The 17,014-nt window shown below is 60.0% G+C and overlaps 6 protein-coding genes across 6 annotated transcripts; all 6 read right to left on the bottom strand.

Annotated features, from left to right (window-relative positions):
* Nucleotides 1–919: 919 nt before the first annotated feature.
* Nucleotides 920–2,809, bottom strand: LMJF_28_2510 (putative acyl-CoA dehydrogenase; the record flags this gene model as incomplete). The annotated part of the gene is made up of 1 exon (XM_001684484.1): nucleotides 920–2,809. One exon carries the CDS (start codon nucleotides 2,807–2,809, stop codon nucleotides 920–922), a length of 1,890 nt encoding a protein of 629 aa, XP_001684536.1.
* A 3,902-nt stretch (nucleotides 2,810–6,711) lies between these two features.
* On the bottom strand, nucleotides 6,712–7,761 carry LMJF_28_2500 (putative eukaryotic translation initiation factor; the record flags this gene model as incomplete). Its single annotated transcript, XM_001684483.1, has 1 exon — nucleotides 6,712–7,761. The coding sequence occupies one exon, from the start codon at nucleotides 7,759–7,761 to the stop codon at nucleotides 6,712–6,714; it is 1,050 nt and encodes a 349-aa protein (XP_001684535.1).
* Nucleotides 7,762–8,684: 923 nt separating this feature from the next.
* LMJF_28_2490 (conserved hypothetical protein) lies at nucleotides 8,685–10,220 on the bottom strand (the record flags this gene model as incomplete). The annotated part of the gene is made up of 1 exon (XM_001684482.1): nucleotides 8,685–10,220. The coding sequence occupies one exon, from the start codon at nucleotides 10,218–10,220 to the stop codon at nucleotides 8,685–8,687; it is 1,536 nt and encodes a 511-aa protein (XP_001684534.1).
* A 1,764-nt stretch (nucleotides 10,221–11,984) lies between these two features.
* LMJF_28_2480 (conserved hypothetical protein) lies at nucleotides 11,985–12,890 on the bottom strand (the record flags this gene model as incomplete). The annotated part of the gene is made up of 1 exon (XM_001684481.1): nucleotides 11,985–12,890. The coding sequence occupies one exon, from the start codon at nucleotides 12,888–12,890 to the stop codon at nucleotides 11,985–11,987; it is 906 nt and encodes a 301-aa protein (XP_001684533.1).
* A 731-nt stretch (nucleotides 12,891–13,621) lies between these two features.
* On the bottom strand, nucleotides 13,622–14,500 carry LMJF_28_2470 (MRP protein-like protein; the record flags this gene model as incomplete). Its single annotated transcript, XM_001684480.1, has 1 exon — nucleotides 13,622–14,500. One exon carries the CDS (start codon nucleotides 14,498–14,500, stop codon nucleotides 13,622–13,624), a length of 879 nt encoding a protein of 292 aa, XP_001684532.1.
* A 1,716-nt stretch (nucleotides 14,501–16,216) lies between these two features.
* LMJF_28_2460 (putative ribosomal protein S29) lies at nucleotides 16,217–16,390 on the bottom strand (the record flags this gene model as incomplete). The annotated part of the gene is made up of 1 exon (XM_001684479.1): nucleotides 16,217–16,390. One exon carries the CDS (start codon nucleotides 16,388–16,390, stop codon nucleotides 16,217–16,219), a length of 174 nt encoding a protein of 57 aa, XP_001684531.1.
* Between the last annotated feature and the right edge of the window lie 624 nt (nucleotides 16,391–17,014).

Here is a 17,014-nt window from a genome sequence, read left to right as displayed (position 1 = left end):
TCGCATGGATGGCGCAAGCGTGTGCACCGTCGCAGGTCGCTCCGAGGCAGCACCACCCAAGGCCTCACCGCCGGCATCGGCAGCGATACATCGCACTCACCTCCCCAAGCCTCATGCGCGTGGCCCTGCCGCGACGAGAAGTGGGGTCCGGCAATCGGCAGGGCTGGAGGAGGGAGGGGCTGCCTGGCTTCCACCGCCCCCTCCTCCACAACACATGCAGAGAGAGAGTAGAAGGTGGGGGGGCGTACGCGGACACTCGGACATTGCAGTACGGAGATAAGCCGGCATCATCAGGGCCCCGTCATCAACGTCGGAAATAAAATCATGAGAACATCGGCATATCGTTCTTCAGTCAGAAAGAGGAGGGCCAACCACACACGCGCAGAGACGAAGGGAGTCGAAAGCGTCAGAACAAACACACACACGCACACACACACGCACACACACACGCAGCGGCTCGTTCTATCGTGCGGGGTCCCTGTGGGGGCCATCCGCAAGCGCCGAGAGAGAGGACAGCACAACCAGAGAAGAAGAAGCAGCGCGGAGAGGCGCATCCTCCCCTCCACTCCCCCCCCCCCAAGGCGTTTGCTCGCGTGATTTCGCCGTGTCGGGACCTCGTATTGTTCTTCGGAGCGAGGAAGTGGAGGGATGGAGAAAATGATACATGCATGCACCCCCATCCGTCACGAGGGGCGGCATCCGGGGTGTCTAAACAGGCAGCTTAGTGGGGCGGAGAAAGCTCGAGGGACGACATGCAAACAATCTGCAGGTGCGAGAATCGCTGGCCGCTGTGCCAAGAGGCTTACGAACGCACGTCACGCAAGGGACACCTGGGAAGCAGGAAAGAAGCGTCCTTGCACAACTAACTCACACCCCTCCGACACCACCAGCGGCCACGCAGCGCATGTGTGCCACGTGATCAGATGTCCCAGTTCTCCTCCTTGTAGGCGCACAGCGTCGGCTCCGCCTGCATGATCCTCCTGTGCGCCGCAGCGCGCGGCAGAATGCGCGTGAACACGTACTCGCACGTGTCCAGCTTCGTCTGGTAGAACCCGTCCGCGTCCTGCCCGGTTGCCACCTTGCACTGAGCCACCTCCGCCATCCGCAGCCAGTAGTACCCAAGAGTCATGTATCCCGTGTACATCAGGAAGTCCTCTGACGACGCGGCGGCGGCGTCGCGGTTTTTCAACGCCATCAGCCCGATCCGGGTCGTCGCAATCCGCCACTGTTTCTGCATCAGCCACAGCTGCCGCCCGTACCGCGCCAGTCCACCAGTCGACAGCATGTGCGCCCGCGCAAGCTTGCTCACGCGCTTCCCGAACCGTTTTGCCTGGTTGCCGCCCTTCGTGCTCAGCACCTTGCGTCCAATGAAGTCCAGCGCCTGCACGCCGGTCGTGCCCTCGTATAGGGTCCCGATGCGCGAGTCGCGCAGGATCTGCTCCATCCCGTTGCCCTTGATGTACCCGTGTCCGCCCCACACCTGCAGCAACCGGCTTGCTGCCTCCACCCCCCACTCCGTCACACACGCCTTCGCGATCGGCGTGTAGAAGCCGATCTCGTGGTCCAGCGCATCCGCGGTCGCAGCGTCCGGCGCAGCGGCGTGCAGGTCCATCAGCCGCCCAACGTCCAGCAGCAGCGCGCGCCCGCCCTCCGCAATAGCCTTCGCGAACAGCACATTCTGCCGAACGTTCGCGTGGTAGATGATCCGGTCCGCCACCATCTCCGGCTCCTTTGTGCCGCCAAGGGCGCGCATAGACCGCCGCTCGCGCGCGTACCGCAGCCCGTTCTGGAACGCAAGCTCCGCGTGGCAGACTCCCTCTAGCGCGCACCCGACTCGCGCGGCGTTCATGAACGTGAACATCTGCTTCATCCCGGCGCTCGGCTCGCCGATCAGATACCCCACAGAGTTGTGGAAACTCAGCTGGCACGTCGAGCTGCCCTTGATCCCCATCTTCTTCTCCAGCGCAATGCACTCCACATTCTTCGCAGCCTCCAGTGACCCGTCATCGTTCACAACATGCCGCGGCACAAGGAACAGCGACAGCCCCTTCGTCGACGGCAGCGAGTTCGGCAGCCGCGCAAGCACGACGTGAATAATGTTGTCCGTCAGATCGTGGTCGCCGGCGGAAATGAAGATCTTCGTCCCGGTGATGCGGTACGACTTGCCGTTGCCGGACGGCTCTGCCTTCGTCCTCACTTGTGACAGGTCCGTCCCGCATTGCGGCTCCGTCAGGCACATTGTCCCGCTCCACTCGCCACTCACCAGCTTCGGCAGGTACTGCTCCTTTAACTCGTCGCTCGCCCATGCCATGAGAGTGCGGCAGGCACCCAGAGACAGCCCGGAATACATGCTGAAACCCCAATTCGCTGTCGCCATCATTTCACGTGTCGTGAACCCGACCGACAGAGGCAGTGCCTGCCCGCCGTACTTCTCGGCCTCATTGATACCGGTCCAGCCGCCCGCTGTGAGCGCCTGGTACGCCTCCTTGAAGCCATTGGGCGTTGTCACGTTGCCGTTCTTTAGCACGCAGCCCTCACTGTCGCTGGACTCGTACAACGGGAGCAACGTCTGCACCGCAAGCTTCGAGCTCTCCTCCAGCAGTGCATCCATCAATTCCTTCGTGACCACGCTGTCAGATCCACCAGCACCGCTCTTGCCCAGATTATTGTAGTGGTCGTACATGTTGAAAACCTCCTCGTACAGGAACTGCACGTCGCGGATGCGCGGTTGGTAGGTGAGGCTGCGCGCAGCCATCGTCACGGCAGCGGCGTGGGAGGCCGCTGCCGACGAGCACACGCGACGGAGCATTATGAAGGAGGGAGGGAAGGAGAGAGGCGGATACGAGATCGAGGGAGCGAAGGATTGCGTTCCACGAGTGAACAAATAACAAGGGAAAGGAATGAGCAAGATAACGTGTGGGATAGGCACGACGGCTGAAACCCTTCTGTGTGTTGCTTTCTCTGCGTGTCAGAAGGCAGGGGGTGGTGGGAGTCCACGAAGAGATACGCGCATGTGTGTGTGTGTGTGTGTGTGTGTGTGTGTGTGTGTGTGTGTGTGTCACAGCCAAGAGTTGAATGAAGGGGATAGTGGTGGTGGTGCAAACGGCGTAAGAGAGAGAGGGAGGGAGGGGTCAAGCGGCACCATTGCACACCAGAGAAACAACGTGTTTAGCAAAACGCATGGAGAGAGGGATCGCAGTTGGGGTGCCTCTTGCGCGTGTGCACGCCGGTGCACACAAAAACCTTCGGCACCTCTGTGCAGACGGATAGAGAGAGCTCAGTCACACGCAGCATCACTGGGAAGTGAGAAGCACTCGGGGAAGCTGAAGGAAGGAAAAGGGGAGGGGGCGAGCAGCAAGAGAGCAGGCAGGGCGTACATCGCACACATGGGTCACCGCGTCATGCCAGAGGCACACGTCAGCTCACACATCTCACGACATGGCACCCACACACCCACACACGCAGAGGGGCCAGATCGCACCCCAGGCCTGCTCCTCTCGGAGGTAGAGCGCAGCCCACTGCGAGGAGGAAGAAGACGACGGACATGTGGCGGTCGCTGGCAAATGCGGCAGATCTCCTGACCATCATCACTTGTCCTCCCTCCCTCTCAGCCGCTCCGCCTCCGAAGCCAGCCTTGTACGGCACTGAGGAGAGTCTCGCTCCAACGCTCCGTTCGCTTTTCTTTCCCGCACACAAGTCGTTGATCACACATTATGAGTTATTATTTCTTCCTGTTAGTGTTCGAAAAGACAAAATGGAAAAGGTGACTTGATGAGGTAGGCCGGGGGAAGTGCGTCGTTGCGTGTGCGCACCCCCCGCCCGCCCCTCATCTCCTCGTTACTCTTCCGCCTCCCCGCAGCTCTTCGCTCTATTTTGCGTTGCTGTCAACGTGGGCCCTCATGACGCGAGCCGCCACACCGCGGTATGCAGGGTTCGGTACCTGCTCTTTACGTGGGGAGGCCAAGCAGCCTGCACACCCTGGCCTCGGCTACAACTGCGGGGACTCTTAGTGCGCGCGGAGAGGTCTGAGCTGGCGCTGTGCGGAAGAGGCACGCGGGGCATGAGATAATCAGGTTTGGGCCAGCGCACGACGAGCCCCGTGCGACAATTCGGAGAACATATGCACCCGCCTACCGCTTTTCTGCCGTTGGCTGCGCTGCGGTGATGTTGAGCGTGATCCGTGACCTCGCCTGCGCCGTGAGGCAGTGGCATTGCAATGGGCTGAACGACGCCACGCGGCGCTGGCGGAGCCGGTTCCCTCACATAGCCGACGTGCGACAGAGGCAGAAGACCTGTGGTTGTGTATGCGTGTATACCTGTTGACGTGTTCGTGACAAAATGGATACGTCAGAAAATAACGTTTAAACAGCTGCTCAAGTCGGAAAGGCAAGACCAACACACACATCGACACATCCAAACATATATATATATATATATATGTACATAATGCACCGAGAGAGAGAAGGCAACCGAAAGAGACAGACACACAGAGAATGTGAAGAGAAAGGGACGCCGACACTTCCACGTCGTGTGGTCTGTCCTCCCCTCTCTCTCCCCCTCCCTCCCCCTTCCACACACACGAGCAACAGACATACTAACGAAAGATAAACACACAAAAAAATGGCATAGAGGCACATGCCGAGATGACGGAGGCTGAATACACTGAGAAGGAGAGGGAGAGAGGGAGAAACGCCTGGGCGAAATCGCAGGCGTGTGAGGACAAGCAACGCTCGAATCACCCGATATCGTGCACCCGGCAGCGCACACACACAGACACAGGCACATACACGCGCACGCGCTCATAAAGACAACAATCAACACAGCAGCAACGGCAGCAACAACCACAACAAGAACAAGCATCAGTTGACAGACACGAGGAGAAGCGTGAGTCCGATGAACACACGGCGTGGGGGAGAGCAAGGAACACTTCTCTGCTGCTGTGCGTCGTACCGGTCATCATCATCACAATATATATACATATATATATATAATAGATAACACATACAAGGGAAACAAAGCCTGGAAAGGGCTGAGCAAGATGATGCGTCGTCTACAGGCCCGACGAGTGCGCGAGATGGAGGCGGCGGGCAGGGGGATGGGGGATTGTGACCGGCAGACACAGACACAAGAGCGCCACAAGGAGGTGCGGGTCCACACGAAACAAAAGGAAGAGAAAGCACCCAAGGAAGACGAAAAGGGCAACACGGAGACGGGCAGGCAGACAGCGCGCTGCGTAACAGCGCCACGGAGAGAAACAAGGAAAATGCACCCATGCATACACTCCTGTACGTGTGCGTGGTTAACCAATGCATGCATCCGTGCATCTGTGTCTGCGGTGCGGTTCACCCGACTTTTGTGGCCCACAAGCATCTGTCGCCCAGCACTCTTTTCCTGCTTGCTTGTGTTCCCTTGGCCCACGGCTCTCCGGGCCCTCCCCCTTCCACGTCACCCCTCTCCCAGCTCCTCACTCATCGTCGCCGTGGCTCGCCGAACAAGTCGAATACTGGATGGTCCAAGTAAAGGAAAGAGGTGGGAGAGGGGAGAGGGCCGCACGCGTGCAGAGGGCGCACACTCCTTCAGTTCGGTAGAGAGTGCAGCAGGTAGAGGTGTGTGGCGGGGAGGGAGGAGGGTCTAGCGGGGCATTCCTTCCACACATATACGCACATACATGTAGATACGCCACCTTGCTTGCTTTACTGTCCTTTCAGACCCTTCTCATGTGCCATCTCTCCCTCTCCGGGCGTCATGCCGACGCCCCCGCCTCATGTTCCTCTCGTGCCACGAAACACAGAACGCAGCATCCGCTCTCTTGGTCCTTTCCTTCCTTTCTGTCACCAGCAACGGGCACGCACACGCCACGACGCACCACACAACCATCCCCCACTGAGTTGAAGGGAGAGAGAGCGGACAACGACGATGCGGTGCACGCCTACTTCCTTCAGTTCCTGAGCTGCGTGTGTCTGTGTGTGTCTGTGTGTGTGGGTGTGTGTCTGGGGGGAGGAGGGGGAGATGTAGCGTGCCTTTGCCCGGTTTTTAGAGGCATTTTCGTTTGTTTTTTCACACAACATTTTTGAACTAACTCTTCGCCTAGGCGCGCATGCACGCGTCTCGATATTTCTGCATCCAGCAGCGCAGAAGCAAGCAAGGAAGGCAAGATACGCACGCCTCTACCACACCGCTCCGAACCGCGGCCATAAGAGGGAGAGGGCCCGCTACGACGACAAGCTCGATCGCGGCACGCGTGCCACACGCGCGCAGTCCCGCCATGCAACTACAGGGCTGCTCAAAAAAGGAGAAGAAATGGTGAGGGAGAGACAGACACGGACAGACACGGACAGGCAGGCAGGCGGCTATAGAAGGGAGGGGAGGAGCGCAAAACATACGCGGTAAACACCGTGTGTGCGATGGAGAGAGGAAGGCACAGACAGGCAGGCAGCGAGAGGAGAGGAGAGACGGGGGAGTGACCATGATGAACCTTTTATTGCGTTCTTTCCGCCAGAAGAGCAACCCTGGCAGTCCTTCCCGGTGCGAATAACAAACGCACACACACAACAAAAAACATGCACTCATATACATATATACTCCTGCTAGACCACTCCACGCACTCCCACACACACTCCCTCTTCCTGCTCGCCTCACTACTACTACTACCACCACCCTTCTCGTGATCCTTCCTTCGTCGTCTCCTTATGTCGTTTGCGCCTCCTTCGACTAGAACGTGTGATCGGGCGATATCTTTGTCTTGCCCTTCATGCGGGCAGCAAGACTATTCGTGGCTGCCTGCTTTTGATGGTGGGAGTAGTACTCCAGCTTCTGCAGCGTCTTGGCACCCATAATCTTGGTGAGCGTGTCACGCACGCTGTTTGCAAAGGCCTTTAGTTTGCCCACCTCCGAGTGTGCCGTCCAGAGCTGCAGCGTGACGGGTTTGTTAGACCGCACCTTCAGCATAATGCCGTTCAACGTCGTGCTGCACTCATGAAAGCTCTCGCCGACGGCGCCGACGAGCATAGCCATGAAGACGTCATCGAGAACTTGTTTGTCGCTCAAGCCGGAGCGGTCGCGGTCGAAAACAACGATGCTGATGGTGCCACCCTTCTTGTTGCGCGGGTGCTCCCACTCGGGCTTGATATCCTTGCGGAACCACGAGTACGTGTAGACGGTCGGAAGCGCCGAAGGCGCCGGCAGGTACCGCCATAGTCGCCAGAAGCTCTCCACGTCGCCGACGTTGGAGACAAAAATGGGCTCGAAGGACATGGTGCTGGTAGGGGAGCTATTAGACGCCATGTTGCTGCTACCTTGGTGGTCGTCGGCGTAGAGGTCCCACGAGGCGTGCAGCGGAATGGCGCTCGAGGTCGCCTTGGCAGCCGTGTTGTGGCAGCCGAACAGCTTCGGCAGTTTGCTCTCCGACCAATCCGTCGGCTGCGCCTCCGGCAGCCAGTCCAGCTGAGAGTCATCGTTCTCATCTGCCTCCTTCTTGGCAGCACCCGCAGCAGCGGCAGAGTCGGGCAGCGAACTGGCCGGGCACTCCATCAGCAGCGGCGCAGTCGTCTTTTCGTCCTCGGTAGTCGCCTTGGGGTCGACGTGCGTCGATGTCGCGGACATCTGCTTCGGGCCGCCTGGCACGAACGGCTCTGCGGCTGCGCTCAGCTTGGTCGCCGGCTGCGTCGACGGCGGCTTGGCGACCGCAGCCGCCGAGGACGACTTTGGGTCCCCTTTCGCGTCGCTTTGCTGTGGTATGTATGCAGCGGCAGACGGGTTCATCGTTCTATTCCCTCTATGTGTCTACACGCTGGTGGAAGAGGGGTCACACGTGTGACTGGGAGTGGGGTAGAGGGCGCGGGGGGGGGGGGGGGGGAAGGGGGGGGGGTTGAGACTTGATGGTCAAGCGGGGAGGGGAGAAGGCGGCGGAGGGATGTCCTACGTTCTCCTTGCTACTCCTTTTGTTTTTTCTTCCGTTCTGTGGGGTATTTCACTGTGCCACGGTCGGCAAGCGTGTTGGCATGTATGCGCGTCCGAGGGAGGGATGGAGAAGGGAGGGAAGAGAAAAGTGAGGTAGCGTAGCTTGTGTGCATCGAGAGTGTGGTGGGGCGGAGTCCGCATGCATGCATAGGCAGCGTCCGCGAATGAGGAAGTACACCCCTCCCTGTGGCTGCTGCTGCTGCCAAGGATTAGTAGAGAAAGAAAGACGAAAGCCACTCCTACATACACGTAGGTCCCCTTGTGCGCGCGGTATCATGGCCGTGTTCGTCTCATCACTTCCTCCCTGCTCTCCCTACACCGGTGCATTGATCCGGGGAAGGGGGAGAAGGAGGGACACGCCGGCCGTGTTGAACAGAACTAACCAACCAAAAAGGAGCGGGAGGGAGGAGATGAACGGCATTCGGACCCCGGTCACACACAAGACGATGCCGCACGTACGCGAGCACGCACGAAGAAGTGCGCGCGCGTGACTCTCTCTCTCTCTCTGTGCGTGTGCGTAGTTCGGCCGACCAACGCAAGAAAAAGACATTTGGGAACCGCCGTTACGCTTATCGCCGGTCACAGCGAGTGCGTGTGTGATGGGAGACACACCGACGTGCACACACGCACAAGCTAGCCAACACCCCCTACAACGCCCAGCACCCAACTGAAAGCGAAAGCCGCGGCAAACCATCGAGGAACGAGTAGGAAGGGAAGCAAAGGTGTCATAAATCGGTCACGACGCCGTCAATCACAATCGGTGAGTCACGGGGGCGGTAGATGCTCTTGTAGATGCGCTGGAAGCGGCGCAGGTCGCGCTCCATGCATTGGACGAACTCGGCTGGGCTGATCACCTCGTTGGTCAGCTGCTCCAGCAGCGGCTTGGCGGCGCCGATGAAGCGAGCCGCCTCGACGCTTATCTGCGGGTCCAAATCGTCAGCCTCGCAGCAGCGCACCAGCTGCTCCACCACAGCGACAATGATTGCCTCGTCGAGCTCAGCCTCCTCTTCGTCCTCCTCCTCGTCGAAGTCACGGAAGTCACCCCAGTCCTCCGCCTCTACCTGCACCGGCAAGTCCGCGCCTGCATCTTCGTCGTCTTCATCTGCGGCAGCTGCGGCTGCCGAGTTGGCAGTCTGCGCAGCCCTCGTCGTCGATGGAGCATCATGACTGTACACGACATGATCGCCATCATCGGTCTGCTTGTTCTCCTCGGTTACAGCAGCGGCGGCAGGCGGTGCTGCGTCCTCGCCCTTATCTGCGCACCCCTCCCCCGTATCCTCCTCATCCCCCTCTGCCCAGTCCTCGAGCAAGTCGCGCTCGTCCAAGGTAAGCTCGTACCCGCAGCGCGTTCGCAGAGCACGCACTGTCCTGCCGTTTTCCTCGTACACCGGGTACACGTCGAGCTCCTCCTCCACTTCCACCTCGACGCTGTCACTGCCGTCGTCCCGCTGCCCCCCTTGGGGGTGGCCAACATGCAGCTCTGAGGAAGAAGACGGATCTTGTGGGGCCGACTCGGCCGCGGCTTCTGAACTCGCCGCCGCAGACTCACCGGCAGCCGCAGCCGCAGCAGCGTCCTTGGGTGACGGCTGAACCGTCGCACCGGCAGACGCCGGCACTTCACGAAAGCGCTTGCGTCGCGACTGGAGCACAAAGTCAGCAGCCGGCAGTCCCCGGCGCAGAAGGAGAGGCAACTCGTCTGCGGCCGAGGAGGCGGCACCTTCGCCGCCGCCGTGAAGAGAAGAGGACGCAGCCGGCGCCACGGCGCCCTCCCACAACCTCGGTGCCGTCACCTCCCTCACCCGTATCCCTCCATCGGTGGTGCAAGAGGCAGAGGCGCCGCCGACTAGTCCGCTCAGCACGTCCTCTTCAAAGGAGAAGCCGTTAGCGTTCAACAGAGATGTCTGAGCGTCCGAAACCCCCACGGCTGTCGCCTCGGCCGCCTCTGCTTGCAATTCCGCGAGCGAGTCCGCCGAGACGGCGATGGCGTGGTCATCACACAGCACCTCCGCTACACCGCTCGCAGACTGTGTCACTCTGCGGCCCTCGTCATCGTCATCACCGTCCACGCCATCCTCGTCGCTGTACAAGAACACCATCTTTGTGCGCCGCGGCGGTGCCGCAGGGAGAAGAGGTGCAGGCGCGGGTGCGCTGGACGCGTCGAACGCCGTCGAAGATGCTGACAAGGACGCCTGCTCCGGTCTGCGGCCGCCCTCCACGTCTGAGAGGCCAACACCCGCAATAAGCTCTTGCACAGGATCCATTTGAATGTGTATAAGTGTGTTTCGGCTGTTGTGTGTGTATTGTGGAGTGTGTGCCCACCCGCTCACGGTAAACGCGGAAGCGAAGCGGGAACGACGATGGCAGGCGCAGACGCGAAAAGAAAACGAGAGACATGCCGCACTCGTGCGGACGCATGCGAAACGAGTGTAGGATAGAGAGAGAGAGAGAGAGAGATGTGTGCGCAGAGAAGTGCGACCCTCGCACTGAGAGCCGCGGCGACTACAGCGACAAGAAAATCGGAAAAGCCGGCCGAAGACGACGGCCCCGCTCGCTCCGCTCCTCTGCCGTGCACTGTGCAGTCGGCCGTTTCTCCTTCCGTCGCGCGCGTCGGATTTGTGCACAAAGCCGTGCACGTCCTCTTCGGCTCTTGGTTCTATGTTTGCTTTTGCTGTTTCTCGTGTGTATGTCACTTGCTTGGTTGATTAACGATTGCGAGCGGACAGTCCCCCTCCCGAAGTGTGATTACACACGTCGTGGAATCACCTCTGCCACCTCCGCAAGGGTGCATCGCCGGGACCTCGCGTCACGGCGTGCTCTTCTCCTCTGCACATCGTGACTGCCTCCCACACAGAGACACAGAGTTGCAAACACTCGGGAAGGCTGCTGCTCGCTGTTCGACATTTTTTTCGGTTTCTTTATCGATGTATACAGAGGTATACATCTGTACATACACATATAGAGAGGTGTATGTGTGTGTGTGTGTGTGTGGATATAGAGAGTCGTTACTTGTTTTCCCTATCACACACATACACACACACACACACACGGATAGAGAAGGCGTAAGAGAGAGTTTCATGGGCAAGGTGCGCAGGTGAAGAGATGACCCTTGGGAAGGAGGAGAGGGAGGGGGGCCGCAGAAGACGCCGTGTACTGCCCAAGACGCGGAAGGTCGAGGGAGTGAAAAGTGGGGCGAGAAACCAAGACAAACCAGAAAGGTGCTGTCTCATCTACCATCCCCCTCCCCACCAGCCATCTGCGCCTCATCTCTGCACACGACACACGCACTCAGCACCCACACACCATCACCGTCGTCCCTCCGCCGTTTCTCGCCTCTCGCGTGTGTGTATGGAGGGAGGGGGAGGGAGGGGAGGGGGGGGGGGGGCATTTCGTTGTGTTTCCGTGCTGCTCTGCTGCCGCTTTCTTCCTTTCCCACGACAAGCGGACTGGAGGAGAACGGCGCGCAGGGTGACGATGAAACACACCACGCCGACCGCAGCCCGCGTACCCACTTCAGGGAAGGTGGAGAGAAGAGATACAAGAGACGCAAAGCGACGACGGAAGTAGAGTCCGGCGAAAATGAGACAAGCGAAAGGAGAAAGGGAGGAAGGAATGGGGGGGGGGGGCGGTGTTGGCGGCGGCGGTCAGATTGTACAGGACAGGGTGGCCGTCTCAAGCGCACACACACACACACACCATACGCGCGCGTGCACACCTGTGGGCGCATCCGACCAGGAAAGCAGCGATGGAAAGAGCACGAAGAAAAGATGGGGCACGGAAGGGAAAGGGGATTAGATGCAGGGCGCACCATTTGCCGGCGCCCTGCATCTTCTTTGCATCCCCTCTCCCCTTGACGTTACTCTCAGAGTCACTGCCACTCCTGCGTCGGGCACGTTCCTCGCTTCCACCGCCGGCAGCTCAGGCGCACACGCACTCGCGTGCTCACTCCAGCTTCGAAGCCTCATCCCCCCTCCCCACACTCCGAGTCGCGCACCCCCCACCACCGAGCACAAGTGCGGACACCTCACCTACACATCGACGGCGGTGTCGCGGAAGTCGGCGCACTTGGGCTCGATGGGGTTATCGGCACCCTCCACATCTCGGGCCGCACGCATCCGGCGATGCGCCATGAACGCGCTGACCATTGCGCAAGCCTCTGCCAACACCAAGATCAGCAGCAAGCCGGCGAAGATGAAAGCCACGGTGAAGGAGGCGATTACACCGCTGGAAAGGATTACACCGTGGTTGTCCTCTCGGCTCGACGACCCCTCAGAGGAGCCGGAGGAGCTGGCGTTGGCCGTCACTGCCGCAGGCGCCACCTCCACTGCGGCCTTTTGGCCGCCCTGGTGCGCTGCGAGTTGCCCAGCAGCCCTGTACGAGGGCGACACCAGCTGTTTGCGCTGGTGAATCGGCAACAAGCTCAATGTCTTGCTGAGCGGCTTCAGCGTGGGCGCGGCCTCTCCATTTGCGAGAGGGCTGCGCAGGAGCTGCGCGGGCAAGGCTGCCGGCATTATGTGCGGCTGATCAGCCGGAGCGATCGCAGCAGTATCCATAGCAACGACGCCGGGCGAGGAGGCATGAGCGTGGTCTGCGTCTTTGTGCACACGTTCCACCACCAACGGCAGCGTGCACTCGATTCGCGAAGCGCTGTTTGGCGGATACTCCTGACCGGCCAACTCGTACTTGGAGGGCGCGCTCACCATCACGTGCAACGGGCTGCCTGCGCCCTCATCGGAGGCCGGCGGCACACTCCAGATCTGCTTCACCACCGCAGGTATCTCCGGAATCGCCGCGAATCGGCGTCCGTTTTCGAAGTTCGTGCGCGCGGTGGCGGGGACGCACACCGCTGACGTGCAGCACAGTGTCGCCATCACAATCATCGTCAGCGCCACGCCAGCCGAAGCCGCCCTCACAAATTTGCTGCGACGGGTCATTGCAAAGACAGGCGGTACCTCCCTCTCTGACTGCAACACGTGTGTCGAGCTCGTTGTGCGCTTTGTCAAGAAGGACGCACCAAGGGGATGGGGCGTGTAGGGGCGAGGGGGACAATGAGAGAAGGGGAGGGGCTGCGCACAGGTCGACAGGGGAGACACACAGAGAGTAGAGAAAAGGGCACGAAGAGAGCGAGTAAAGGTGCAGTGGGAATGTGCAAAACTATCGGATTCAACAAGAGGGAGGCAGAAAGACGTCGTCTCTTTGTCTCTCGCACAGGCAGACGCGGATGATGGCGATGAAGATAAGGACTACTCGCTGGAGCGTCGTGGTGGGGGGGGGGGGGGGCAGCGGAAGCCAAGAAATAGAGAGAGAAGCGAACTGGGACGCGACGAGGCAGGGCAGCAAGGAGAGGAGGGAAGAGAGATGGGAGAGAGATGCAGGGAGGGAGACGGAAGTTTCATCATCGCCAGAAAGGGGGGAGAAGGAGAAGAGAGAGAGCTCCATGACACAATGGCCAACGTTCCCCCTCCCCTCCATCTCCCTCCCACCACACACAAACACACACACACACCAGCTCACACCCTCCTCACTCGCGAAAGGATGAGCCCCAGGGCTGATGATAGGCTTGGAGGGGGAGGGAGTGCAGCCAATCAACAGAGCGGCCTTCTGTGCAAAACGCGGCGTCGCCTTTTTCGCTGTTTTGTTCCTGCGCCTTCGCACTGCGCATCGTTCACTCGAATACGATGGCCGGCTCGGGGGCAGGAGCGCGTTGACGGTCATCCCCCCCGCTGCCGTCACCAGCCCTGTTCCTCTCGCTCTCGCCCAACGTCGCGTGGATACGCTCGGCAAGCTCGTAGTACGGCTTCGCCGCCTCCAACGTCGCGTCTCCGCGCAGTGCGGGGGGTACGCCCTCGTCGGTGTCCTGCATAATGCGACTCACGAACGGGATTTCACCCAGAAACGGCACCCCCAGCTCCTCCGCCGCGCGCGCCACGCCGCCGCGGCCGAAGATGTAATGCCGCTTGTCACAACTGTCGCACTTAAAGTAGCTCATGTTCTCCACAAGCCCCAGCACCGGCGCATTGACAGCCGCGAACATGTCGATGCCGCGCCGCACATCGATGAGTGCCACCTTCTGCGGCGTCGAGACAATCACGGCGCCAGTGAGCATGACCTCCTGCGTGATTGTGAGATGCACGTCGTTGGTGCCGGGCGGCATGTCGATGAGGAGGTAGTCTAGTTCCTCCCAATCCGTTTGGAAGAGCAGGGCGCGGATGTACTTGTTCACCATCGGCCCGCGCACAGCGATGGCCTCGTCATACGGGACAATGAGCCCCATGCTCATCACCTTCACGCCGAAGTTCATGGGGGGACCGAAACGGTCGCTGCCAGCGACGCGGTACGTCTCGACCTGGGAGCTTTCCACCCCCATCATCGTAGGGATGGACGGCCCTGTTATGTCTGCGTCGACGAGGCCGACGCTGTGCCCCATGTTCTTCAGCGCAAGAGCGACATTGACGGAGGTGGTGGACTTGCCAACACCGCCCTTGGCGCTACAGATGGTGATGACACGCTTGACGCCCGGCACCGACACACGGGAGAAGCGCATAGTTGGCTTGCAGAGAGCGCACAGGGCGCACACGCGTGCCCAATCGTCAAATATGCTGATCGGGTGCGAAGAGTTGGCCACGCACTCGAGATGGAGCACAGCGCTCAATCGAGGAGGGGAAGAGGCAGGTGGGGTGCGTCGTGGGAGATGATGACGACGTCACGTAGCAGAGAGAGGGAACGGCTGTACACCGTACCTTGTACGCCGTCAGTGCCGCTGTGTGACGGTGATGGTGCTGCTGAAGGATCCGCTAGAAAAGGAAAGATAAGCGCCGTGAGATGGACAGAGAGGGGTTGCAGCGGGGGCGGTGTGCATGTGTGTGTGCATGTGTGTCCCCTGTGTCCCTGTGCGCTCGATATATGTGACCAGGTGCTGCAATGTCAGCTCGATAGGATGAGAGTGAGAAGAGGAGAGGAGTGCAGCAGCGGTGAACCTCTGACGTTGGGCAATCCTCAGCTCGTGCGGGGTGTGGAAGGATGGGGGCTTGGTTGCCGTCGGTGCCGTCATGCGCACCCCACACACACACGTACACACGGAGGCATCGCTGGCAGGCGCAAAGAGAAAGGGGGAAAGAAGGAGGCAGGGAGAGAGGTGCCGCCGAATGAAGTAGGCTCACAAAGAAGATCGCCATCGGGGATGCTCAGGAAGAGAGGAGGGGGCCGGCAGGCACAGAGAGAGAGGCACGCACGCATACACACTACACATACATACGTACGTCGCCTCGCCGAAAGCACCACTCACCGGCGGCGACGAAGCTGGCTGTTGGTGCGCAGCACAGTACTCCACAGTGCTCAAACACGCGCAGAGAGAATGCTCGGACGAGCAAGTGGAGAGTACAGGACACTCTCGCCGCCCAACGCCTCCTGTCTCTGTCCCGGAAAGCATGTGTGGTGGAGCAGACACGCCTGCGGTGCCCCTCCTACCGCCGCCCGACATCTCCCCTTGAACAACCTGTTCGAGCCCGCTGCTGTGTTTCCTTTCTTTCGCCTTTCGCTCGGATTTCGAAAAGACGCTGCCGTCCCGCCACTTCCATGTCACGTGTCGCCCCCCTCCTCCTCCTCCTCCTCCCACCGAGCCGTCCGCCATGCCGAATGCATGTCCCCACCACTGAGTCGGCCCGACCTCTCTCGCACGGATAGTGCGCGCTCTCCATCCCGTCGGCGAATGACTGGAGTCACAATGCCGAAAGTGTCGGGCAAAAAAGGATGCGTGAGGGAGGAGGAGGGGGGAAGTGGGGACCTCAACAGATAAGTGACACGCGGGGAGAGAGAGAATGACACACACGCACAGGTTTGTCTGTGTGTGTGTGTGTGTGTGCGTGTGCGTGTGCGTGCGTGCGTCGGGGGAGGTGAGGAGGGAAGAACGAAGCACGGCCATGATGTCGAGATGTGCAAACGAAAAGAGAAAACAACTAAAGAAGGAGCAATGAACTACACACGCTCAAGGCACACGTGCACACACACACACAAGAGGAGGAGCTGGGAAGAGTGGAGTTCGGGGAGGAGGGGGCGAGAAGCTCGACAAACAGCCGAGGAAGAGAAAGTCACAAGAAGGCGGACGGTGGCGGGGGGAGGGGGAGGGGGTTCCGATGTTCTGCGTCCCGTGGCTCACGCACTCACGCTTCCCCGTATCACTTGACCTGCTCTCTCTCTCTCTCTCCGGGACCCTTTTGCCTCCTCTCTCGTTTTCCTGCGCTCCCTTAGCATGGCAGGCTCCTCAGCGCAGCTTGGTGAAACCGATGTGCTCGGCGTTTTCACGGAAGCACTGACGGCACACGTTCAGCTCGTACTTGCGGATCAGCGCCTTCTGGTTGGAGCAGATGACGCAGCAGCGGGCACCCTTGCCCATGCCGATCTTCTGACGAGAACGCCACTGGTCGAGATGGCCCATGTTTGTTGTGTTGTGCCGTTCGGCGATGTAGTCTTGCGAGGAGCCAAACAGAGAGTGTGCGGACGGCATGGATGTGTGCGAGAAGGGGGGGGGGGTATAAAGAAACCAAAGCCCGAAGGAGTGGGGCGGCAGAGAAGGCAGTAATGAGAATGAGGGAAGGAGACGGAGGGAGAGCAGCGGCAGCAGAGAGAAGAGGCCGTTGGTACCGCCGTGATACGGAAAACGCTGGAAGAGCGAGAGACCAGGTACCATCAGGAAAGGAGAGGGGGTGCACTGAGCAGAATCAGGAAGCGGAGCGTCCGGCGACTGGCAACGTCAAGGCTGTGGGCTGGTGCAGCTTCCTGCCCAGCGCAGCGCAGCTTGCCGGCAACGACAGAGGGAGTGCGAAAAGGTAAAGAGAAAGGAATGAGCACCTCCTGAGGACTGTGGGAGCGCGTGTCTTTGGGGGCCTGTACACGGCCTACTAGCATTGATGCAACGGGGCCCAAAGATGGCGCATGCGTGCAGTGCACGTGAAAAGGGTGTGAAGAAACAAAAATGCGAGACAGGCACGCACCAGCAGAAGCACACGCAGCGGAAAAAAAAAGGGGGGGCAGAGAGCCTTGCTGCAACAGGACACTGTCC

The sequence above is a fragment of the Leishmania major genome, chromosome 28 (genome assembly GCF_000002725.2).
Source record: "Leishmania major strain Friedlin complete genome, chromosome 28".
NCBI lineage: Eukaryota > Euglenozoa > Kinetoplastea > Trypanosomatida > Trypanosomatidae > Leishmania > Leishmania major.
Note: the sequence above shows the minus strand (reverse complement) of the source record. Positions and strands in the feature narration are given on the sequence as shown.